This window comes from Lingula anatina, chromosome 8, assembly GCF_051362555.1.
Source record: "Lingula anatina isolate TDL-2025a chromosome 8, LinAna3.0, whole genome shotgun sequence".
NCBI classification, from domain to species: domain Eukaryota; kingdom Metazoa; phylum Brachiopoda; class Lingulata; order Lingulida; family Lingulidae; genus Lingula; species Lingula anatina.
In genome coordinates, this window is record NC_141774.1 from 2,460,998 (window position 1) to 2,486,671 (window position 25,674).

Here is a 25,674-nt window from a genome sequence, read left to right on the forward strand (position 1 = left end):
GTGTATCCCGCGACAGCAACATGCAGGATATGGTGAAATGCCCATGTCAGTAGTCATTACTTAATCAAATGATTGGAGTGGATCTCATTGGCCCGTTTGTGGAATCTTCAAAAGAAATATATTGCCTCAATTTAATTGATTACCTGTCCAGATGGGTGGAAAGTTACCCCATTCCCAACAAGACCTCTGTAGTGAACCATTAATAGTGCTAATATATAAGATTTGCATATATGAGATTTTCAAATTTAATTTAAAATGTATCTACAATTAAGTTTTAATTTATTCGGATGTATATAGGCATGGCATGGAAGTTAATTTGACATGCTAATTAAGATCAAGCATTAAAGAGGCAACAGAGACACGGATAGATATACAGAGAGAGAGAGAGAGAGTAGGCTGGACAGACAGACTTTTACACTAGTCGACATTTGCTATGGATCATATTTAATGGACTTTTTTTTACCTTTGTATATTTTTTGGGTCTCCAAAATGAAGTTGCACAACCATATGTATTAGTCATTGATTTTGTTGTTGTTTTGGTTTAATGCACACGAGTAAAAACTTCAAAGCTGGTTCCTCAGCTCACATTCAAGAAGCTGTGTTCCCAGTACACAAACATGCTTGGTCAGTGGAGTGTTGTTGATGGCACAACCAATTCTCCTGATGTGCTTTTGATTGCCAAATTTCAAAATGCCTCCAACAAGACTAAGAAGTCATTTACCACCAGCAGAACTGAATTGGGCTATTAGGTTACTCCAGGATGGCCAGACACAGTGCCATGTAGCCACTCTCCTTGGTATGTCCCAAAGTGTGATATAAGGTACTGGAGGCATGGGCAGGCAGACCACTGTGGTGGTCGCCAGATACAGACAACACCTCAGCAAGACTGCTACTTGACCTTCCAAGGACGCCTGGATTGCTTGTTTCCAGCCAATTTGCTCCAGAATGAGTTTTAGAATGCAACAGGGGTACATGTGTCAACTCAGCTGGTCCGGAGATGTCTCCATGAAGCACAGTTGAGGGCCAGAAGTCCATCTGTTTGCACTGCTTTGACACGGCAACACAGACAAGTGTGTCTACAGTTTGCAAGGCATCACAGGTGGTGGATGATCCAGCAGTGGTCATCTGTGCTGTTCACAAATGAGTCAATGTTTTGCTTACACTTTCTGGATCGACGCAGGAGGGAGTGTGGAGACGGCCCAGGGAGCACAACACTCAGCCAAACATCTTCCAACATGATTGGTTTGGAGGACCATCAGTTCTCGTATGGGGTGGAATTTCAATCCATGGGTGTACTGACCTTCATGGGATCCAGAATGGGACTCTCACTGGTCTCAGGTATCGAGATGAGTTCATTGCCCCTATAGCCCATCCCTAGGTGCTGTTGGTGACAACTTCATCTAATGGACAAAAATGCTCTTCCCTATCGAGCCAACGTTGGAGCAGGAAGGAAATACTGGTCACCACACCTCAGTTTGATTGAGCATGTTTGGGATTTGCTCCAGAACCGCAGTCGAGCTCGGCAGAATGCTCCCATACAATTCGGCAACTGGAGGATGCTTTGGTGGAAGAGTGGGACCAGATCACTGAACAGCAGTTATTCTGTTTTATTCAGAGCATGCACAGAAGTTGTGTCACGGTTTTTCAGCTAAATGGTGGTCATACACACTACTAGGGAAATTTTGCATCCAATTTCTTGCTGACATGAGACATTTTACTGATGTTTGGCATAAAGTGTTTTTTAATGTGAATGTTTGTTGTGCTCTCCTGAAGTTTTTTTTGGTGGCGATTATGTTCTTTTGCAATTTGATCTTTTTTCTCACTTTACACTGAAATTGCTGAAATTTGGTCTCGTTTAATATTGTGAAGCAAACCAGTCATGATTGTCAAAATTTCATTAGCAAAAGACATGATCCCTAGCAAATGTTGACTAGTGTAGTTTTAGAGACCTGAGTTTTTACTCTGTAGCAGAAAACTATATCTGCCTGTCTCAGTTGCCCTATTGGTGAAATCCAAATCTAAGAATACGAATAACCAACAGGTTGGTTATTACACTCAGAGGCAGTAGAGTCAGCACTCACCAAACACTGCTTTCCATGATTTGGTTTTCCCGAAATCATCATTACTGACAAAGAAAAATAATTTTGTTAGAAATCTATCATACATTTCCTGCCAAAAGTAGGTGTTAAACATTGATGGACGACCAGCCACTCACTAGAAGCCAATGGTAAAACAATGGTGCCAGATTACCTCTCACCAAATACCTAACGGCTTCTCCCGCAACACATCCACTGGATAGTTGACTACAGGATATTACAGGATATGACATAAGCAAGGTATGCACCATTCGTCACCAGCAACCTGGAAAAGTCTTAACAGTAAACCAAAATAAATTATGTTTATTGGACCCTAATTTATCTTCGGATGCCAATAGTGGTCGACCTAGAAGGCCATCACCCCGTCGCACCATCTGCCAATCCCATTTGTCACCAAAGATCAAAGAGAACAGGAATTAGATAACCCAGCAGCGGAGCCTACTGGCAGCAGTCATGGAAGAAGACTTCATCTGAGCTCGAGTGGGATCACTTCGCTGAAACTGAGCTGATACAAGAATATCGTCAGCCTCAACATCACCATCAGACCTACCCAACTACCAGACTCGGCACCGAATGATCCCGAATTCACCGGTAGATCAGACCACACTACCCGTTTTCAAAGTATGCGTCAGTATGCATTTCACAGTATCATACCTGGAACAAATTTTGAGATGAGATGCACTATTATCCAACCCGCTGAGAATCATCACTCTCACATTGCTCACTAAGCAAGAGCGGTGTCGCTTCTGATACTTCAAAGCGCGTACTGATACTGTCACCTTGAAAACGGGTAGTTTGGTCCAATCTACCGGTGAATTCAGGTTCATTTGGTCCCGAGTCTGGTTGTATACAACTGTAGAAAGAGAGGGAGGGAATGGGTGGAATAAAAAGAAGTCATGTTGGACCACAAGTTTCGGCATCTTATGGACATCAAGCAAAAGTGTTGGTGGATGATGTCAGAGAAGTGCCATGATTTCATAGCCAGATTGAATTTGAGAAAATTCCTATTTTACATCACGTTTTATGTCAAGATGTAGTAAAATTGCATTTAGATGTCTGAAAATTATATTAACTGAATATTTAAATAATTATATTTGCAAACTTTACAAATCAAGTCAAATGTCAGTTGATAATCTGGTTATAAAAACCAGGAAATCGTTGGTGAAGATGACTTCCATAGCAAATTACCACCTACATCTACCGGAGATTGGAAACCCAAGCACTGGTCAAAATGACCAGCGAAAAAGTGAGGACTCTACAATTTTGGTGCTGATCAGGGAAAGTCCATGTTTGGCCTTGTCAGAGATGAAGAAAAGAGAGCTCAAGAATATCATTTAAAGTACAAGATGAAATAGCCCAGTTCTGGTATATAGAGTTAACAAGCTCAACATAGGACACCAACGTCTCAACGATATCTCCAATTACCTGAATATGGTTGCCACCAATCACTCCAGAGACTCGAACAGATTCACTAACATCACCAGAATTGGGCTAAAACGATTGTGGGTCACCAACCTGTTAGATCGTACAGTGTACTCCATGGAACAACTAGTGACCGGAACTATAAGACTTTTTTTTCACAAGTTCAGTCATCGAAAAGCTAGTTTAGAGGACATGCAAGGTGGAGCTGTTATCTGGGGAAGGCATTTCAACATAATTAAGACATAATACTAGAGACCTTTAACATGATTAAACTGAAACTGATTTAAACTTAACTAGGAGATAAAGCCGTAAATAAAGACATTCAATCCTTCGAAAGCTGAAAACATTTAGATCATTTAGATCGATCCAGGGATTAAGATTTAGATCGACCTAACTCCCTGGGGGTTCACGCTAAATTGCAGTCAGCCGAGCGTGCACCATAGTTAATTACCCCCTTACAGCTTACAGTAGGCGGGACAGACGCTTAAGCCGGCTTAGCTGACAGTAATCTAGTGAGACTCCACACAGGGATAGATCGATCTAAAATCTATGGAAATGGGGTCTAAAACTCGGTTTCGGTTCTTTCCAATGAATAAAATACATTAACAGATTCATATAATATCACTATACTGAGAAACCTGAACAATCTTTACCAAACATTGATACAATTTGCATTTAATTTAAATGTGAAAGTTTCTAAAATTTACTTTGGCCTTGAAATCACCACCATGACATATATGGTATTCGTGACTTGGAGAGAAGAGGTGACCAAACACATCCACCGTTCCAGACCAGTCTCCTACTCAGTCTCAAGGCAGGAACACTTCTAGTGACAGTCCCGGCGCAATATACTATAACAGGAATGGACTTTACGCTCCTCGCGACAACAGAGAAAGCAGACCCTGCAAATTTGTATTTTTTATGTATAAAAGGCTTCTCAATTTTATATTGAAATATTATGCTCAAATATGAAAAAATCAGATCACGATTCCCTTTATTTTAATCGATACAATGATATTTATTGCAGGCGTGTCTGCCAATTTTACCCAATTAAAAATTACATGTAAGATATCCCCCTGAAATTAATTTTAAAACTTTTAAATTAAAACTTATTTCCTTTACTTGATATTGCTCAATAAAAATACCATGCAATAATTGATAAAAAGAAATTGTATTTGGAGTGTGTCGTATTTGCTGTCATGTCTTGAATTCATAAAGATAATGAGATAATCTGTTTATCTATCTGAAGAAATGCTTGGTTGTATGTTTGTACGTTTAAAAACGCTGAATGGTGAGATTGTGATTATCGGGAGGTTTGATACATATCAGTGTAGGCTGCGAGGTCAGAAAAAAGGGGAAGATAAGTTTCATATTTACCACGTTTTTACACTCAAAAATAAAGTTTAATAATCTTCGGAACGTTAAGAGTAATATAGAGGTTTTATTTTAATAAAAGTTGCAGAAAAATCTTAGGATTTGTTAAAATTTGGGAAAAATCTTAGAATCTCAAAAATGTAAAAATTGAACGATAGTGCCAATGAAAGGGGCGATACTTGTTTCATACGAAGCAAGTGTAGGCCTATGGCCTCCTTCAGCTGGGTGCATGCTAGCCCCCCCCCCCCCCCCCCCCCCCCCTTGACCCACCCAACTCCATGGCCAGCTACTACGCTAGGTCAGCTGCTGCCACGATGTCCCTGTTCTCCACGTTTGTCGAGAGCTAAATAGTTTTCGCAGTCTGCATTTTTTAGGGGGAGACAGAGAGAATATACATGTACAGGAGGCACGATCTCTGCAAAGGTCTACAGAGTAAAACTGGAGAATTGGGCTTGTTTTTCGACTCTCTTAGAAATGAAGTATACCTGTACTTACCCCGTTTTTTAAGTCTCTTGCGCCCCAAGCATTTTACTGTCGTCTTGATACGTCGGTCTCTTTAAAGGTCCCACACTAAAAGAAATCAATGATCGTAAGGCTGATTTATACGGGCAAAAGACCCAACTAATTTGCATTGCAGTTATAAACACCATTTATTTTCGGTTACAAATAATGTTTGACAGAAAGTGTTATGATGGACTGAAGCAAACTGCTACTGTTTATGAAACTGTTTTTGGCCGACCCACTTGAAAGCTGGTCACATAAGCCGTAATAGACACTAAATAGACTCCCTGCAGGGAATACACGGCAAGTTTTTAAGTTGGTGAGCCATGTGTTTGATCTGGATCTGTTAGTACCCGGATAAACTTTGGTTGTGAATGCGGCCAAGATCATTGTAACATTTGTAACACTTGTACGATTAATTAAACTTTTCTTTTCAAAATTTGATCAAGTGTGCTACAATACATCACGGGAAAATGTATGGTACAAACGTATCGAGTCTGCAGTATTTGCTCTTAGGACCAACAGCGGATCAACTGTTCAAATATGGCGACCCACTTAAAAACTCCCCGACTAATTTCCTAAAATACCCTGAATAGATTCCCGGCGGGGACTAGTTAGGTTACTGTTGTGAATGCAGCCTGTCTCAACATGATTGTGACGGTGTCCATGAAGTTTATCATATTGTGCTTGTGGAGACAACTTTAATTATAGATGGCGCTGCTTTTTCTTATAATTTCTAATGAATGTAATAGAAAGCAATCTCATATAAAGCTTTGGATAAAATTGAGATTCCAAGAATGCACTGCGTTGTTGTTATTCACAATAAAATGAGCCATATGTTGTTTCTGATGATTCGAAAATTCAATTAAATTGTTGATGTCATTTTTTCTGACACGGAGTGATTCAATCACGGCACATCAAACACGATAGCAAGTGTTGTTTTTATTTATTACTTAAAATATTGAAAATTGAAGAAAACGTGTTTTGTCATAATGTCCCATATAAAATATTATGTATGTATAGAGAGCCGTTATCCGTTATCCGTTATCCGTTACTGTTCGACCATTACTGGTAGCACATTATTGCTTGCTGGATACTTTTTGCTGTGTTTATTTCCACAACGTGGTATATTGTACTGCTGATTATTACACTTTTGGATTTTCACTGATTTACAAGTCTGTCTTTTTACTTCAGAACAACCCTTTGATATGAATTCCGTTGTCGTGCTTGGTAACACAGCACGGTTGACTGGCGACAAAGATGAACAACGAATAATAGGACCAAATAGTCACTAATTATTACCCACAGCAGTACTGGGACCTTTGAACGATATGTGAAAAAGCAGCTTATGGAGCTGCTACAGCAACTGCTAGACAGCGAAGTAGAGCTACACCAAAGGGAGCCGAGCAGCTAGAATGTTCATACATATGACAAGTACAGACTAACAGTGATTGAGTGGGAAAACTATTGACAATCAAAGGGGAAATACCAGCTGTTTCTTCGAACGACAGCGCCCCGAGTTTTATTCATTCGAGGCAGCAGTGGAATTGTGGAAGGGTTGCTGGGGCAGATTCCAAAAATTATTCTCTGCTTAGTCCAGACCAGAAAAGAAGCAAGCCACAGTATTCCCGACCGAAGAACTCACGACTTCACTAATAATGTGTTTGTGGTTGTTTACTCTTTAATCGTTTCAAAGTGTAACCGTGGTTGGTTCCACATTTTGATGAGAACGGTGAATCAACGGTGATCTCGCCTGTCAGCATGGAGTTTCTAGTAGTCTTTATTCCTCATACACGGACAAGCACGCAGGGACGCAGGCAGGAGCAGTATTGACGATCTCTAGGGGTCTTTCTCTCCAAGAGGTCCAGTTTTTATAGGGAATCGAACTATCCTGCGTCCCTTAAATCTTACAGTAAGCGTATCTTATAGAAAATAAATTTGTCCACTGTCATATGTGAGTTAGGATACACGGACCATGCCTAAATGTTCTCTTGAATATATATACTGTGACCGACTTGAAAGGAAGATCAATAAAACTATAAATACTGGGACTACATTATTTGTTAAAGTGGCCCTAAACATGGATGTGTTCTCCGGGTAGGAGGTTACATAACTCTCGGGCCTGGGACTGGCTTTAACTAAATTATCTCAGTGCGGTGACTTTTACTGGGGGAAGAAATTAAAAGAGCCAATTAAACGACAATAATGAGGTCAAAGTATTTCAACAATTTTAGAATTGTCACTGAATCTCCCTTTTCTGTCGGCTCAAAAGAGGTGGCCACTCATTATTTAAATTTATAACTTTGAAGAGACTTTTGTTTCTAATATTGGCTTCGCTTCCGTGATTGAGATTTGAGTTTAAAGACAAGGATGAATTGCACAACACCGTGTTAGAATTTCAATACAAGGGGTTACACAAGTTGGAATACAATCAGCATTTGTAACTTTTTTTAGCAATAAACAGTAACAAAATACTTTTACAATGTTAATTTATTTCCACTAAGAACGGATGGCAGATTTTTAATGACGTGCTCACAAGAAATTGCGTCACCCGTGTGCAGTAGTTGTGCAATAGCCAACAACGCTGCTGACTGCTTTAATATGAATACAATAATATGCGCATAGAAACGCTTTGGCATCGTTTCGTATCTACAGCAGTTTTGTAATCTTATTTTAAAATGTTATCTGAACAGCTGAGCGTTAAGCAACTAGTTTAACCAACATGAAAATATATACCGTTAGGTGTAACATGTGACAAAATGATATATTTATTAACACAAGTAAGTTACAAAAGGAATTAAATGAGATATAATCGACGTTATCCGTCACGACGGTCCTGGTTATTCAAACGATCACGTTATCTAGCATAAACCCGGTTGTCATAGTCAGACGATGATCGATGCTGCTCAGGTTGCCTTTTTCTATTTACACATGATATACATACAAATAGCAGCAGTATTATCACAACTAACCCACCGCAAACACCACCAATGATCACTGGCTCGTGCCACGTGGGGACAAGCACCCTCTCACAACGGGACCCTTCAAACCCCTCCGCGCACTGACACGACACAGGGCCGTCTTGGTTTTCCATGCACTTGCCGTCGTTTTTACACGGAACTTTTTCACAACTTTCAGCACATGAATCCCCGCCATTGGAAGTGTTTCTGTAACCAGGGATACAGTGGCAAGAGTAACCGACTGTCTCGTCTAAACAATCTGCATACCTGGAGCAGGTAACACGTATGTCAGGTGAGTGACATTCATCAAACATAAGATCCAATTTAACCAGTTGCATGTGGTGCGTCTGAAAGGTGTTGTTGATGTTATCTTTAATGTCTGTCAGCGGTGGTTTTGTGTTCGATGATTTCCTTAAAAAATCTACCCGCGTGTCTGCTATCACGCTACCTTTTCGAAATGAAAGCACTTTACATCTAATATAAAAGTATTGGGAATAAGCTGAATCAAGCTTCTCTACGATTGGATAACACGTATAGTTGCTCATATTTTTAAACTGCAGCGTATTAGAATCCGTTAGTAGCGTGTCGAAGGGGGCGTTAATTTTGATCTCTAAGGGCAGTGCAATCACAACAGGCAGCTGCTGTTCCGGGGTGGTCTCCGTGGTGCTGCCACTGTCTGGTGAAGCACATGTTTCACAACAATTTATGATGTTCTCTGGGTTACTACACAGCTTTTTTCTGCAATTCTGGGCCCTGTCTCCGTATGGACAACCTAAAATGTATTGCATAATAGGCTTATCAAATAGTTTGCTTTTACGTTTAACATTTAAATGCTATTTCCCTTACGAACATTCACTTAAAGACTTCTCATGGGACTCTATGGGACTCTACAGGAACTTAACACGCCCTATAGGAACCTGTTGTTTTTCGAGCCAATTTCTTATAGGTCATATTACATAGTTCACTTTGGGGTGTTCTATACGACCATGCAGACAATTTTTGTAACGGTTGGGAAATATTTTGCATAAATGTATGTAAGTCTAATCATATGTGCAATAAGTATAAATGAATGTGTTAATGAAGAATGGTCATGTGATGAAATACACTGCAATAACGACAGCAACCCACCGTTTATATTTCCTCGGAACTCCCGACATTTTCTGCAGCAGACGTCTGGCACGGGTTCATTTTGGTTTGTTTTATCGTAACATTGTCTTCTGGTGATATTAATACAAAATGGCGCTTTGTCTCCATATAAACAGCCTGAAACAGATTCAAAATTAAGGTAAAGATGAGGGAAAACAACTATTTGTACACTTGACATTTATTATGAAATATTTCAGTTTCGAAGGTATGCCTAGGTAAAAATGCCTTCTTTTTTCAAAAAAACTCCGATCTTAAATAAGATATGTGAATGGAGAAGAGTGTAGTCAGGTGTGTCGCTACCAATTAACTGAAAACCAGGTTTGTTGCCCTGTTGAATTTTGTAATATGCAGTGATTTAATTGGGTAGTGCTCCTTTGGGCAGGTCAAAGCATGGTTCTGTCAAAAAAAGCATCTATATGTCGGCAACAACTGCAAAGAAGAATTTGAAATTTTGCATGCAAGTGGTCGGTTTTGTAGTGTGTAATATGAGCTTTGCAGTGCTTTACAAATTGGTTAATCTGTGGCAGAATGGCGCGAAAAAGACGGACATTGCCAGACAGATAATTGCGCCAAACGAAACGGCCCGCACAGTTTTATAGAGTAATGCCCAGGAACCTTTTGTTTTTCGGGCCAGTTTCCTATAGGTCATATTACATAGTTCACTGTGGGGCGTCCTATAGGACCATACAGGCAATTTTTGTAACGGTTAGGAAATATTTTGCAAAGACATATGTAAGTCAATTGATATATAAAATAAGTATAAAATCAAAGTTTTAATAAAGAATGGTCATGTGATGAAATACACTGTAATAATGACAGCAACCCACCGTTTATATTTCCTCGGAACTCCCGACATTTTCTGCAGCAGACGTCTGGCACGGGTTCATTTTGAGTTGTTTTACCGTAACATTGTCTTCTGGTGATATTAATACAAAATGTCGCTTTGTCTCCATATAAACAGCCTGAAACAGATTCAAAATTAAGGTAAAGATGAGGGAAAACACCGATTTGTGAAATGTTACCACGGTTTCAATTCCGCCCTATTTTTTTTTTTTTTTCTGAGGGGAGACAGATGCAATATCGAATATTTAGATGCAGGAAAAACCTCATTTTCGGTGGTGTCTGGCTGATGATAAAGGTTTACAATTTTCTTATATAGCCTGTATCACCTGTCTCACCTGTATCTGAGGCGTTGTAGACGTCCGAGCAGCTGTCACAGCAGTATCCCCTAGTCACCTGACTGTAGCAGTGCCACGTGACCTGGGCAGTCTGGAAATCTCTACATGTTCTGGTGTCATTGATAAACACTGTACCTCGTCTGTCCCCGTGCTGACAAATATCTATAAAATATGTACGACTTCAAGCATAAATCTTAAACGTCTACACTAAATAATATATGCCTACCTATTAATTTAAAGTCAATGAACAAATCTGGCAAATTCAGGGTTTTGCAAATCGTGTGTTGGAGGAGAGGGGCAAGGATAAAGACAGTACACGAGTGTTAAAATCGTTTAAATCGATCAAAACTATAATGATTTCAATTTTCTTAATAACATGCTCTTAATCAATCAAAAGAACTTTGTTTAACATTAAAAGTCATTTGGTATCACTTGAATTTACATGAATAATTAAATGAGGCCAAAGTAATTGTCAATAAAATGTAGTACATGTAATACAACATTTCCAGGGTCAGAGAGAAGAGCTACTGATGAAAAAAAAGGTTTTGTATGTACATCTGTCGCTGTCAGGGTAAAGCAAAAAGGTGTGAGTGACCGTTAATATAATATGGGTGTCACTGGAAAAATAAATCAAGCCACTGATGATGATGACGATGGTGACTGTACATTTCCGAGCATAAAATACTAATGTAGAGCAATGTAGCGTGCTGTCGCCGTCTTTTACTAACAAACATATAAGCTCCATTTTAAGCACTTTCGCTTTAGATGTCTATGTCAGCATTTCATATAATGCAAATATTGAGCGGTGAACCATGTGATATACCAAACTGCTGGTATGTAGAAAGGTATGGCATACATTACTTATATTATTTGAGTAAAAGAACTACACAGGTATATATGGATAAAAACTGATATATATATATATATATATATAAAGGCTATATTTGATTTTAACATACATGTAAAGAAGACACTTATTTTGTTTCCAAACAAACATGTTGCTGCACATTACCTTTTGCCTCAGGAGCCAACTCGTTTCGTACACAGCTTCCTGACTGACACCACTTATACATTGAATATGGAAGTAAAAAATAGAGCGGTGTTTATGATAACATATATGTGCGAAGTTCACAGGACTGCCCACGTGTTTTCTACGAGAGTCAGTCTGTTGATTTCTAAAACACCATGAAGAGAGCGTTATTAAAACTTTTTATTCGTTCATGAAAACGGCTACTTAAGTATTCATGTACACGATGAAATTTTACGGATGATGTTAATTGACTCATATTTGAAGATCTATTTTCGAGGCGTTTTTTTCAAATAGCCATATCATAAAACTACGTACCGGTGTTCTACTTTCAAATACTACTGCCGTGTTTATACATGTAGTGGTGTCTAAACATCGTTATCATGATACAATGCCATGATTTCTGCCACATCAAATATACAGTAAGATTTGTTTTTCTTACCTTCTTGTTTCCGCACGTGGTTCCCCGTGCTGCATGTATACCTCCGCCCTGGATGCAGGTGCCGTCTACCGGGCTGTAGCAGGACATGCGTGCGCATATCTCTGAGTCCGCCTTTTCTCCCTGTAGATTGACATACGTGTATTGAACTTAAGAAGTGTTTGCTCCGTGGTCATTTTTAAAATTTTGCAATAGCAAATTAAGTTAACAAGTGGATCTATGAAAAAACTTTAAAAGATTGATTACTGAACGGCCTACAAAGCCACCTACATGTATTACAGCCGTACATCAACTTCTTTCTGACCTGGAGGTGGCCATAAAATAACGTTTCTCAACTTAAACTCTTACGTATGGTCTTATGTATGATCTCATAAACCGAGCAATTCTATAAAAAGCTGACACTGGTCTTCCGTGTCTTGGCTGTTAAATGCAAACAACTTGTGTTGCACTTTTTTGGCAATCAAAATTTTCTTGGAAATTTCAGCAGTTTCTCCCTTTTCAATCAGGAGCATTGTGAAAATGACGATGCAGTGTATATGCGCCCGTTGTTTCACCGTCTCTGCCTTCAATACGACAGTGACTCACTTGCACCAGTATGTTTTGAGGGCCCTCTGTATAATTATACTAAAGAAGCTTTACTCCCTTTCACACTCACACAGGTTAACGTCAAGGTTGCTCTTACCCCACAATAGTAGGATTGAGGACCGTATAGCTGCCTGCACTGCTCATGTGGCGGGTATTTCTGACCTGGGAATGTCTTCATGTAATCTTCCCAAGGAGTCTCGTTCTCTGGCTTGGCTGTGTTGTTCAGGCAATTGAATCCTGCACTATAATGACCAAAGCATGACGCTGTTGTGTTAGAATCAACTCCCCACCTTCATTAGCAATGCGTGTAAATACAGAGGTCCCGTTTAACGTAACAGAAACAGTCGGCTTTTTGGGCTAATACCTAACTTACCTTGACTTATGTTCTGTTTTATCGACGATGATTAAAATCTGCTTACTCTTGTGTGAAACCTCAGCCGAAAAAGTTAAGCCTGATTCAAGGTAGGTTGAATCTGCTAGTAGTTTAGACCACAAAAATACAGGTAAAGTAATTAAGAACAAATTGCTCTCATACATATATACCTTTACAATGTGTCACCTATTTTCGACGTCTTTTTGGTTTTCTCTTGCGTGAATTCGAATGCTTTTGCTTAACAACTAAGCAAGTCAAACACTAAATACTTTGAGCGACGTGTATGTACTTAGTCGATTAAATATAGGTATGGTTTTGTGATTTAAGATATTTGAACCGTATTACATGTTTTGTGAAGCAGTTAATCCAGTAAACTATCCATTTACAAGTTTTATTGGATTTCCTGATACAGTCAAAAATGTTTGGGAAGTTGTATCTTCCTCACCTGTTCAACTCGGAGATCTTCTGGCGGAAAGCTTCCACCGAACACTTTGAGAACGTGAAAGCATTCCTCAGTGCTGACAGGGGAGCATTACCGTCCGAAACGGACGCCATAATGTACTGCTCGCTCCCATTGCATGTATTATTATCTCCATCGTGTACCGCACCTAGGCTGGAGAGAATTGAAATAGTTCGTATACACTATATTATGTTCAAACTAAATGCAACTAACCCATATTATTGCAAACCCTTTGAAAAACCCATGATGGTAACGCAATATATTATTTACCAAACAGGAAAAGTATATGCGTGTATGGATTAAGCTCTGCCGAGGGAACTCAAGGACGTTAACATATAAGGAATTATTAAATTATGTCTTCATGATGCTCTTATTCAAACAATTTTACATTTATCATGAGTTTCTTCGTGACTGATGTCATGTGACAAGGAATAATCCCAACTGCATACGTCTATCGTCTTACTTGTGTCCCATTTCGTGTGAGCCGACACCTATGCATGCAAACCCTCCGTGATCCTCGTTAATAGACGTCCTGTCCCGCTTACATATCTGACCCACCTTGGCGACACCTGTAGTTGTTAAACAGGCAGTTAGTAACACGGCTGCAGTGCTTGTTGTAGGAGTGATATTGGTGGTAACAGCAAAACATTTGTAAAAGTGGTTGCTGTTTTTTGTACTACTATTAACATTGCATGCTAAAACAAAAGCGGCAGTAACAGTGGCATTGGAATGTTTTCTTCAGATATAAGCGTTATTCGGTTGAAGAAGCGAAGAAGCAGCACTTGCAAATCCCGGATATACAACATTGGTCAAAAAGGTTGTCCCACCTTCACTATCATGTGCTTTTATTTATAAATGATCACATCACAGGAAAAGATTGTTATAAAAAGTGACTTTCATTCCAGATACCATAACTTACATGATTAGTGATACAGAAAATACAAACTAGAGGTGAAGATATAAAAATTTAATACCATTAATTCACATTTCTTACATGGACCCCCTCAAAACCGAGGTTTCAGTGTGATTTTCACAGAGGCAAAGAAATGTCCATTAAATTGAAATTGCTCCATCCTGACACCACCAAATGTCACCAAATTTACACTCATTTAGCATTAGGGTGTGCTCGTTAAAGTCTCTTTGTGTGATAGCGTTTGTGTTTACTGCGTATTGTAATTACCTCCTGTAGGTGGCGCGGCCTGCCTTCAATAAGGGCAACAATTCTGTTTTATGGAATATTGTCCCATTTTCCGAAAGAGCTTGGGGGGAGTTGGTCCTGATTATTAGAAGTTACGTTTTCCTTTGCATTGCACACTTCAATTCATGCCACATATGTTTAGTATGGTTAATAATAGGGCCCAAAGATGGTTGCTCCATCCTCTGAACATTGGGTTTTTGCAACAAATCACTCAGCAGACGAAAGTTGTGGGCAAGTGCATTTCCACGACGCCTGCAGTATCCCTGAAGTCACCTCTTGCAAATAGAGTGAGATATTTGTTAAGAATGTTTCAATGAATTGACCAAGTATCGTTCTTTTCCGGAGAGAACATTGCACTAAAACCATGGGCTTGGAATTCTCTCCAAACGTGGACTGACCTGCCATCTCAGGCGATATTATCCTGCACAAACCTACCAAAAAGCATTCTGCAACATGTCTACGGGTCCTAATTTGACCATCAAAGGCATACAAGAAATACCCTGATTCTTCAGCAAAACCAACTTGTTCCTAGTGATGGTTGACCAAGTTCTGGTAGTTCTGGGATCACTGAACCCAGCATTCTCAACTGATACCTCATTCCATCTGCAAGAGAGGACTTCGGGGGTGATCCAGGCTTCATCATGACAGCACACTTGCAAACAGTTATCATGTGGTGAATGATTTGTTGCAGAAACCCAATTTCCGGAGGCTGGAGAAACCATGTTTAAATCCAGATAATAAACCTACTGAGCACCCGTGGCATGAATTGAAGTGTGCAATCCAAAGGAGAGCCAAATTCTAAATAGTCTGGACCAATTCCGCTAAGCTTTCTAGGAAACAATGGGCAACATTCCACAAAACAGAATTGTTACCCTTGTTGAAGGCAGTGGCGCCGTCTACATGAGATGATTACAGCACGCGGTAAACATACACGCTAATAGACACGCGACCTTAACGAGCACACCCTAATGCTAAATTTGTGCAAATTTGGTGACACTTGGTGGTGTCAATTCAATTTAATGGGCATTTCTTTACCTCCGTTGAAATGACAGTGGAACATCGGATTTGAGGGGGTACATGTAATAAATGTGAATTAATGGTATTAAATTTTGATATCTTCATCGCTAGTTTGTATTTTCTTTATCACTAATCATGTTAGTTATGGTATCTGGCATAAAAATCCCCATCAATAGCAATAAACCCCTGCGGTGTGATCATTTATAAATAAAAGCACATGAAGCTGGGGGTGGGACAACCTTTTTGACCAATGTTAATTCTCATGCCAAAAAGAAAATGTTGGAAACATCGTCATACCTGCCACAGACACTGCTTTGTTACCGCTTGCGTCCTCGCCGTTCCATATGTCATACCTGGTAGAGTAGTACGATATAGAAAAAATAGCAACCCGTAGCAAAATGAAACGTTTCCAGCAACATTGCAACAACAAGTTTGCAAGAAAAAATCTTGCTCCTAATTTACAGCAATATTGCAGCAAATTTGCCTGCTAAGGGAACGAACGGAAGATAAAATGGCATTCATTTTAGTCCTTATCATTTTTTTTTTTCATTTCAAATTATGATTGTAAGCAACATCCATTTACAAGAGAAGCATAACTGGATGTTTAAACTATCAGCACCGAACTGGTTAGCTGACTTGTGTTGTACGGGTGTTATTAAAACATTGGGAAGACAGAAAAAAACTCGTTCAAAGCAAGGAGCAAGGGTGCACTTACCCAGTAAAGAGCATCGCATGATCAAACGTGGGTAAAGTGTTTCTAGTACTATCTTCGTTAATCCAGTCTGTAAAGTTCTTTAATGCAAGCTTGGCGTTCACTAAAGGTCTTGGTGTCGCGTCGCTCTTAATGTCTGTTGATTCAGTCCAGATGGAGGACATCGGGTCCTGGAGTGGAAATATATAGACTACAGCAATACGTTAGATCACAGTGTTATATGTGACTTGTCCTGGAATGGAAATATATAGACTACAGCAATACGTTATATCAGTGTTATATGTGACTTGTCCTGGAGTGGAAATATATAGACTACAGCAATACGTTAGATCACAGTGTTATATGTGACTTGTCCTGGAGCAACACGTTATATCACAGTGTTTTATTTCGTGTTACTTGCTTCAAGAGAAATAAAGCATTGAAAGTTCATATGAAGGCTTAACCGCTAAAATTGGTCGGTTTAATTCTTAATGCTTTTTTCTTCAAAAGGCTGAGTTAAATTCAGGGGCGGATCCAGGCTTATTTGAAGGGGGTCCGGAACGACAGGCCTCGGATGCAAGGCCGACCATAGCCCCTTTGGCCTGGGGTTCGGGGCCTGCTCAAGGGCCCCGAAAAGATTTTGGCGTTTTGAAGGGTAAACGGTGTCCTTTGGTATGGTCTAGAACTATGATTCAGCTTCAGCTGGTCAAAATTCTAATTTCAAGAGGGGAATATTAGTGTGATATATTTTTCAGAAACCGAAGTCCCACCTGCCCCCCCCCCCCCCACACACACATACACACTCTAAATTCGCCACTAAAATTTGTGACATAACAGCGGGTTAAGCGGATGCATACTAATTTAAGTACGAGGCAGGTAATACAGGGTTGTGGTACAGGCCCCATTGAAGAACAATTTAACTAAACCAGTTTATATCCAAACTCTTACCGTTGCTATACAAAGACCAACCAGCCGGACGTATATTTCGAATGGCGCCTCGTCCATACTTTGATAACGCAGATCAACCTGAAATAAGGAAAACATTGCATATGTCTTAATCTCTGAGAATTAATATTTATTTTGATTGGGGTCATAATGCAACATTTTATTGTTTAAGATTGCCACAATGCTATCGTTAGTTATCAAATATTGAACACATGTTATTTACCAACATGTACTCACATCATTCTACATTTCAACATTTTGTAATATCTATCATTAACATAGCAGTACTATGAACATATATTTGTGAAAACTTGCCCCGTTCGCTACATGGGCGAAATAATATCGTATCTTTTCAATGGCTGCTTTCTGCCTGTCCTCGTGTCCGGTCGTCGTATTGTACCACCTGAGAGTACAGAAACGACAAGCAATGATATTTCAGACATTTTGATCTTTGTCCACTATCATCTAAAAACGGCGCAGTTGCAACGAAGGTCGACATGAAGGTCTACATCAAATGTTGAAAAACACTGAATAAAGCAAATTATGCAGTAAGGAGCTGTCTCAATATTAACATATACAGATTATAGTGGAACACACGCGGATCGGCGTACCTCTGATGGGACTGTCGCTAAATCCCAGCAGTTTAACAGATTAACACGCTCTCTGGCATTAAGTTGAATACAGACAAGCTGGCGAACACGGTAGAAACAAGATAAGATGTGGCATTAAGTTAAGCTGATTGCACTTTGCAGGAGACCTATCGGAGTTGGGACGATCCAAGTAGACCCATGGCGTGTCTGTGGGAATGGAGTCTTAAATTGGCCTGCATAATTCAAAGCAATATTCCCTTACATTCCGTCACTACTGATGCCCAAACATTACCTTGTGTATATGGCGTTGTCTACCACCATCATCAGCTCCACGCCGTAACGAGCTTTGGAGGAGGTGTCCCGCCTTTGGCGTGCATACGGTACATGTTTCCTTAACTTTGTCGGGCTTCTGCCGACTGTATGAAAATATATGCTTCATTACAAAAGGCAAAGTTAGAGTAGTAAATAAAAACCAACAGGTCTATCTCATGGTCATTGAAGATAGGTCTTGTTCAGTGGGTACTGACATGTATGCATAGAGTGTAGGAGAAACACAAAAAGCACTTGGTTTTGGTGACTTAACGGCAGTCATTTTTGATTTCCTTGCAGTTGTACACCTGATGCTAACGGATGCTTTTTCGAAAATATTTTTAAAATGCAACGTAGTTAAAATAAGTAATATTGCACCTCATTTTAAGTCTAAAAGAATTAAAGTAAATTGGCGGCCATCTAAAATTCTGAGGAAAACGTTAAGATGCTCAAAAAGCATGCACACTCAATTGTCTTTGACATCCATACCAGAAAAAAACTGCGGCGGAGAAAGATCTGCTCAATAGATAGCACAGATTCGTTCTGAATCTATCGGAAGTCTCACCTGTGTCATCAATGTAGTCACTTTGTCTCTGAATTTTGGTTAGGGAATACAAGGCGCCATCTATGTGTTTGTCGTCACTGGACTGCCTGTGTGGCGCCTCCCTACTGTGTCTCTGTGCAGCAGACTGCAGATGGTACTCCCTGCCCCCTATCGTCAACGTACCTTCCTGGAATTGGATCGTCAAATTATCAAGACTTCATAGTAAATAGAAGAATGGGTTAAATTTGAAATGATTCAGTCGGGAGGTGGACCTTTCCCTGCACAGCGGTTCTTTTTAACAAGCTAAGTTGAATACTTATATTTCATAAACTTATGTTTCAAATGAGTAAAAAAAAAGTATCAAATATATATATATATATATATATATATATTGTTAAAATGTCCACCCACCACGAGACTGACGTTTTGTTCTCTCATGCGGCGCACAGACAAAGACGCTCCATGTCTCTTGTCCTGGTAGAAATCTAAGTTCTGAAATGGAATTATAATGACATGAATATTTGACAGTTATGATAATGTAAATCATACCAATCTCAGTGTGGCTTCACAGGCAAATGATCTAGAACAATATAGCGGATCAAGGAGCACTGGTTGCACATGTTTATGAGCACTTAATTATATATATATACCTTTCTTTTCACAAAATATATTCAGGAGCAAAACGTGATAATACTAAATATTACAGTGAATTTGTTCTTGTTCCATTTTATCTGCATAACATAATCCTGGTTTCTAGTCTTAAAGGTACATACGAACAGAGCATCGGTGGAGCGTGAATTCCCAGTAACACATGTAAACCACTTCTACTAGTTTCTTATACGACTCTAATAAATTCGACATGCCAAGGGATAAACTGAATAAATCACCCGATCAGCCATAAAAGAGCTTTTGAGTGCTCCTTTCTTTAAATTTTTGGTTGTCAATTTAACCTACTTTCGTGACCTACTTTTCTGCCCCTTTGACATACAGCATAGAATGCTAGCAGAAAAATCTGTTCAAACATCACTTTCCGGTAAAATTAAACAATGCCTTTTGGTAATTCTCTTAGTTATACTACTTGAAACTATATGCTGGCATTTGTTTGGTTTTTATGACAAAAAATTGACTTTGTATGTATCTTTAAATGTGCATTTTTAAAAGTTAACATGCCAATGGTAGTTAAATAACCACCCTTTCAAATATAGCTATTTTGATCTAAATAAAACGCACATACTGGGGTAACACACATGACCTTTCTCTCGGCTGAAATGAAGAGAAGAAACATTTGGTCGTAATGGTTTATGTCAGGCCATCAGCGGAAAAATTCCGAGAATATGAGACGAATTCGCTGTATTATGTCACGATGTCCCATTAAGCAGGGCGTTCTTAATGCTTTGGCATGAACCTGATTAAAACCTTGGAACATTAAGAGACCGATATACCCCAGTACATGCCTTGTTGGATGCCTCCACATTGGTCATGGTGACCATTTCCCTACGGCCACGATGGCCACACCCCTGTTGCCACGGTGACCATTCCCCTGCGGCCACGGCCAGCCACCCACTGCAGTCAGCACACAAGGTAAATATGCTCGGCCTGACGTCAGTTTATAAACAAAGGGATATCAGTCACACGACCCGGCCTTCTGATATATTTACTAAGGTCTCGGAGATCGATAGGCGACATTTTGTGGTCGGTATACACTGTAGGACTACCAGTTGTAACTAATTCTAGTTTGCTAGATTTAAAAAACCCTTCGAGTACTGGGGTTTGGGTTTTCCATTCAATTCTGTCATGTCACAAAAATGATTTTGATCTGGCCCATTATCTATTGTTATCAAGTATCCACTCGTTGTTATAGTCAAGCCTTGCTCTGAGATCTCTGTTTAAGCAGGGTGTCATGACAGGGTAGACTTAGTCTTATCTAGTCAGATAAAATCCGTAAACTCATTCTGTCGTATTTAAAAGTTCTTGTATCACAGACCAACTCTACTTGCCTCTATCCTGTCTGTTTTAATTTCGGCAGGGATTCCATTTCGTATAACAAACACTGGAACATTGGCATTCACGGTAGACGTCTTCTTTAGACTGAGGCTGACTTCCTTGTCGCTGATTTTGAGAATGTAATGTTCTTTGCTGTCCTCACCCGTTGCTCTCCTCAGACGTGTCAGGATGTGCTCTCCAGCTGAAACACCAAGATAAATACAATGTACGCAGACGGTGGAAAGGAAAATCATCTTTCTATAATAGAATATACTTCTGCTATTTAAGTTTTTGAATTGGTGGAAATTTACATAATAATAATAATATTCAAAATAGTGTAAACTTATTCCACTTACAGTTGTATATGTGTCAGATGCGGATGTTGTATTTTAATATAAAGATATTAGGAGCCCCTGTCTCATATCACATTATTTTACCTGCAGATGAAGGTTACTTATATTGTGCGATATTTGAAAGTGTTAACTTAGTTTAAAGTAAGAGTTCACGTGTTAACTGGTGGTACACTTACAGGGGTGCTGTAACACCAGCTATTAAAGTGTTAACTTAGTTTAAAGTAGGAGTTCACGTGTTAACTGGTGGTACACTTACAGGGGTGCTGTAACACCAGCTATTAAAGTGTTAACTTAGTTTAAAGTAGGAGTTCACGTGTTAACTGGTGGTACACTTACAGGGGTGCTGTAACACCAGCTATTAAAGTGTTAACTTAGTTTAAAGTAGGAGTTCACGTGTTAACTGGTGGTACACTTACAGGGGTGCTGTAACACCAGCTATTAAAAAGTGTGGGAAAGTTAGCGTAATGCTGAGGCATAGCCCTGACTTAACAGACATATATCAGCAACAGATATAGGTAAATACCCAGAGCTATAGCTATAGCCCTGACTTAACAGACATATATCAGCAACAGATATAGGTAAATACCCAGAGCTATAGCTATAGCCCTGACTTAACAGACATATATCAGCGACAGATATAGGTAAATACCCAGAGCTATAGCTATAGCCCTGACATAACAGACATATATCAGCGACAGATATAGGTAAATACTCAGAGCTATAGCTATAGCCCTGACATAACAGACATATATCAGCAACAGATATAGGTAAATACCCAGAGCTATAGCTATAGCCCTGACTTAACAGACATATATCAGCAACAGATATAGGTAAATACCCAGAGCTATAGCTATAGCCCTGACTTAACAGACATATATCAGCGACAGATATAGGTAAATACCCAGAGCTATAGCTATAGCCCTGACATAACAGACATATATCAGCAACAGATATAGGTAAATACTCAGAGCTATAGCTATAGCCCTGACTTAACAGACATATATCAGCGACAGATATAGGTAAATACCCAGAGCTATAGCTATAGCCCTGACTTAACAGACATATATCAGCAACAGATATAGGTAAATACCCAGAGCTATAGCTATAGCCCTGACTTAACAGACATATATCAGCAACAGATATAGGTAAATACCCAGAGCTATAGCTATAGCCCTGACATAACAGACATATATCAGCAACAGATATAGGTAAATACTCAGAGCTATAGCTATAGCCCTGACTTAACAGACATATATCAGCGACAGATATAGGTAAATACCCAGAGCTATAGCTATAGCCCTGACATAACAGACATATATCAGCAACAGATATAGGTAAATACCCAGAGCTATAGCTATAGCCCTGACTTAACAGACATATATCAGCAACAGATATAGGTAAATACCCAGAGCTATAGCTATAGCCCTGACTTAACAGACATATATCAGCAACAGATATAGGTAAATACCCAGAGCTATAGCTATAGCCCTGACATAACAGACATATATCAGCAACAGATATAGGTAAATACTCAGAGCTATAGCTATAGCCCTGACTTAACAGACATATATCAGCGACAGATATAGGTAAATACCCAGAGCTATAGCTATAGCCCTGACATAACAGACATATATCAGCAACAGATATAGGTAAATACTCAGAGCAGCGACAGCTACAAACTACCAGTTTCGGGAAGATGAATTAACATAAATCAGTTGAATTGAACTATTGGCACTGGTCCCCCCCCCCCCCCCCCCCCAGTGCCAGTGACCCGTACGTCTTCCTCCCTCACCCCGCAAACACCAACACTGACGCTTAGACACAGCAGAACCAAATCTTCTGTCTCTGCAAAAAGTCTACTTTATGTTACCTTGTGAAAATGGTGATAAAAAGATGACCCCTAAAATAAATGCCGGAACAGGTGTACCATGAAAATCTGACTCCTCTAAAAGGTGACTCCCCAGTCAGAATTTCGTAATGAAATTTCGACTCTCTCATGAAATTTTGACTCGATCCCCCCAAATAAACTTTGTAAATCTTATTTTATTTGAGTATATGATTTTTATCTTGTTGTATGCATAATAGAGGATACATTGGGTTTTTTTTGCAGGTGAGAGTTTTTATGAGAAAATAAGAAAATTAATAATGTGTATTCTATCACCCAATAACTCCCCTACGAAAAAGGTATTTAATTGATATTTGGTGATCATTTCAATATCTTTCCATTTAGTATACTTTATGGAGAATATATTGGAAATATTTGAAAGTTTGATGGTAAAATACTGGCTGCAAAATATGAAAAAAATAATTCACGGAAAATCTTAATTTGCATACCCATGGGATGTGGACTCCCATGAAGAAAAGGCCCTATTTTATATTTAGTCACCATAACATTATGTTCCACATAGTCTGCATTATGATGTATATTTCGTTAGTAGACTGAAAATTTGGTGGTGAAAATGTTGGTGAAAACTGATAAAGTAAGTATTCTTCTTACTACCTGTAGGATTTTGACTCCCAGCCTTTTCATAGGGGAGTTATTGGGTGGAAAAATACACATTTTCAATTTTCTTATTTTCTCAAGAAAGTTTTCACTTGAAAACTAACAAAGAGGGCTAATGTATCCTGCATACTACTGGTACAAGATAAATTCATATAATCAAAATGAGAGTTATAAGTCAACAATTCATGGGGGGAGTCAGATTTTTCTTATGAAATTTTGACTGGTGGAGTCAGATATTCATGGAAGTCAGATTTTCATGTTACCCGGTAACAAATAACATCGACACTAAGGTCAACAAACACGTTGACATGTGCTTAGTCTTGTCTTCAGATTTAAATCTACATTTATTTAGACTCCCCCAAACTTATCAACTTGATGGAGACATAACTAGGTTAAAAAATAAAGTTGTAAGTTGAAAGCGAACTCCCTTCAAAGCAGACAATTCTTGTTATAAACAGATTAATGTTAGACCCTGTACACGTGGTGATGGTCGATGTTGCTCCCCGGGGTCTGATACAAGCAAAGTCTGCCCTATCAATAAATCCTGCCTCGGCGGTCTAAGTGATTACCAATATCATCCGCGCGTGTAGTTGTACCCGTTTATAACACGATGGAATTGTTCTTGTTTTAACGTTTAAAAGGAGAGTTGCGCATGCTTCATTCTTGTGGACCACTTTTATCTTTGATACATGTATAATAAGAACAGAATTTATAAAAAATAAAACTACAACGTTCGTCCTATAAAAAATTCAACCTCTTCGACCAAATTCATTTTTAAACTTTTCCATGCACCTCTTCGATAAATGAGACGAAATTATCCGGTCTTTAACTTTTGAGCCTTTTTGATTAATTTTTAACGGTTCTTGATAAATACACAAGCGCTGAAATACTTCTTTAAAGAAATACAGCTGATGTAATGTCAACTCCAGAAATTAATGATAACGATTAGTTCATCTTGACAGTTCCAACAAAAAAGAAAAATCCTTCCGGTGCTCACCTATATCGACTGTTTCCGAGAATTGGTCATCATGGCAACGTACATAACAAACTAATAAGTTCAGGGCAATGGCAGCGCAAAGTAACTTTTTACTTTCCGGACTCTTCGAGACATCCGCCATCATGAAGTATGCCGGTAAGGTTAGGTGAACGTTATCCGTCCCTTTGCAGCTGATAAGATTGTTTGAGGACGTCAAAACTAGGGCATAACAGAAGTCACGTGTAAAGTGGATTGACTCATACTCCGTGCATTTGCCGCCTATAATCCGTTTAATTTGAAATCGATATGTTCAGATAAACTTCGTGGAACTACAGCATGACGTACAACTTAAACGTAGATCAAACTTCACCTGCCCACATAGAGGGCGGCTACTTTATAAGCGAGCATCAAACAGTTTAATGTTTATATTTCTTTTCCCTGTTTTAAAAACGAGTCAATAGTAATTTTTTACTGTTCTAAATCTTTGTTTTGACAGTAAAATGATGGTATATAGTGGATGTTGCTACCAACTTGAGCCACCACATGCTCAGATACAGCTAGACTTACAAATGAAATGATTGTGTGTGATCATTTATTCAGTTTATAAGCGAAATAAGGCAATGCACTTTTAAAGGCGTGCATTTAGAGTGTGCTGATGTATGAAAAGTTGTGTGATATTGACATAAACATGTGAAAAATGTACCCTTTCCTAATTTCTGTAAAATGGAATTGGATGTTATAAAGTGGCGCAAGTCGCACACAACTATGTACATGTAAATAAATGATGATAATAATTGCGAAATTGTTAACTATTAACTATGCTTCTTTTTTGTGATTTTGTCTACGTTTTCGTTCAATGTGAAGTCATATAGACTCCCAGCGATTTCTATGCTTAGACGGATTTATTATCAGTTATGTAAATCTGGGGCTTAGGGATATCTTTATCATTAAAATGGGTTAAATCTTAACCACACCGTATCTATTATTGTCCTCTTGTCACTTGT

At 39.1% G+C, this 25,674-nt stretch overlaps 1 protein-coding gene across 4 annotated transcripts; it reads right to left on the reverse strand.

Moving 5' to 3' along the window:
* Positions 1 to 7,865: 7,865 nt before the first annotated feature.
* LOC106153977 (uncharacterized) lies at positions 7,866 to 25,272 on the reverse strand. Of its 4 annotated transcripts, XM_086994397.1 has the most exons (18): positions 24,692 to 25,271; positions 20,853 to 21,040; positions 19,267 to 19,347; positions 18,877 to 19,042; positions 18,295 to 18,418; positions 17,728 to 17,815; positions 17,416 to 17,493; positions 16,492 to 16,658; positions 16,074 to 16,129; positions 14,025 to 14,130; positions 13,547 to 13,714; positions 12,826 to 12,970; positions 12,147 to 12,266; positions 11,690 to 11,741; positions 10,678 to 10,839; positions 10,327 to 10,461; positions 9,482 to 9,616; positions 7,866 to 9,125 (listed from the first exon to the last, which is right to left on the reverse strand). In XM_086994397.1, the coding sequence occupies exons 1-18, from the start codon at positions 24,813 to 24,815 to the stop codon at positions 8,251 to 8,253; spliced, it is 2,970 nt and encodes a 989-aa protein (XP_086850523.1). In that variant the 5' UTR covers positions 24,816 to 25,271; the 3' UTR covers positions 7,866 to 8,250. The 4 variants fall into 4 exon arrangements, with proteins under 4 accessions (XP_086850523.1, XP_086850525.1, XP_086850524.1 ...); XM_086994399.1 differs by lacking the exon at positions 10,678 to 10,839 and having other exon boundaries at positions 24,692 to 25,272; XM_086994398.1 differs by lacking the exon at positions 10,327 to 10,461 and having other exon boundaries at positions 24,692 to 25,272.
* Between the last annotated feature and the right edge of the window lie 402 nt (positions 25,273 to 25,674).

What these genes read in the sequence shown, in the direction of transcription:
- LOC106153977 (XM_086994397.1), bottom strand. Translation starts at nt 24,815, where the DNA reads ATGATGGCGGATGTCTCGAAGAGTCCGGAAAGTAAAAAGTTACTTTGC. An exon ending in TGACTACATTGATGACACAG is followed by an intron (nt 18,419 to 18,876) that starts GTGAGACTTCCG and finishes ATTTTCATACAG; the next exon opens with TCGGCAGAAGCCCGACAAAG. An exon ending in TCACACGAAATGGGACACAA is followed by an intron (nt 13,715 to 14,024) that starts GTAAGACGATAG and finishes AATTCTCTCCAG; the next exon opens with CCTAGGTGCGGTACACGATG.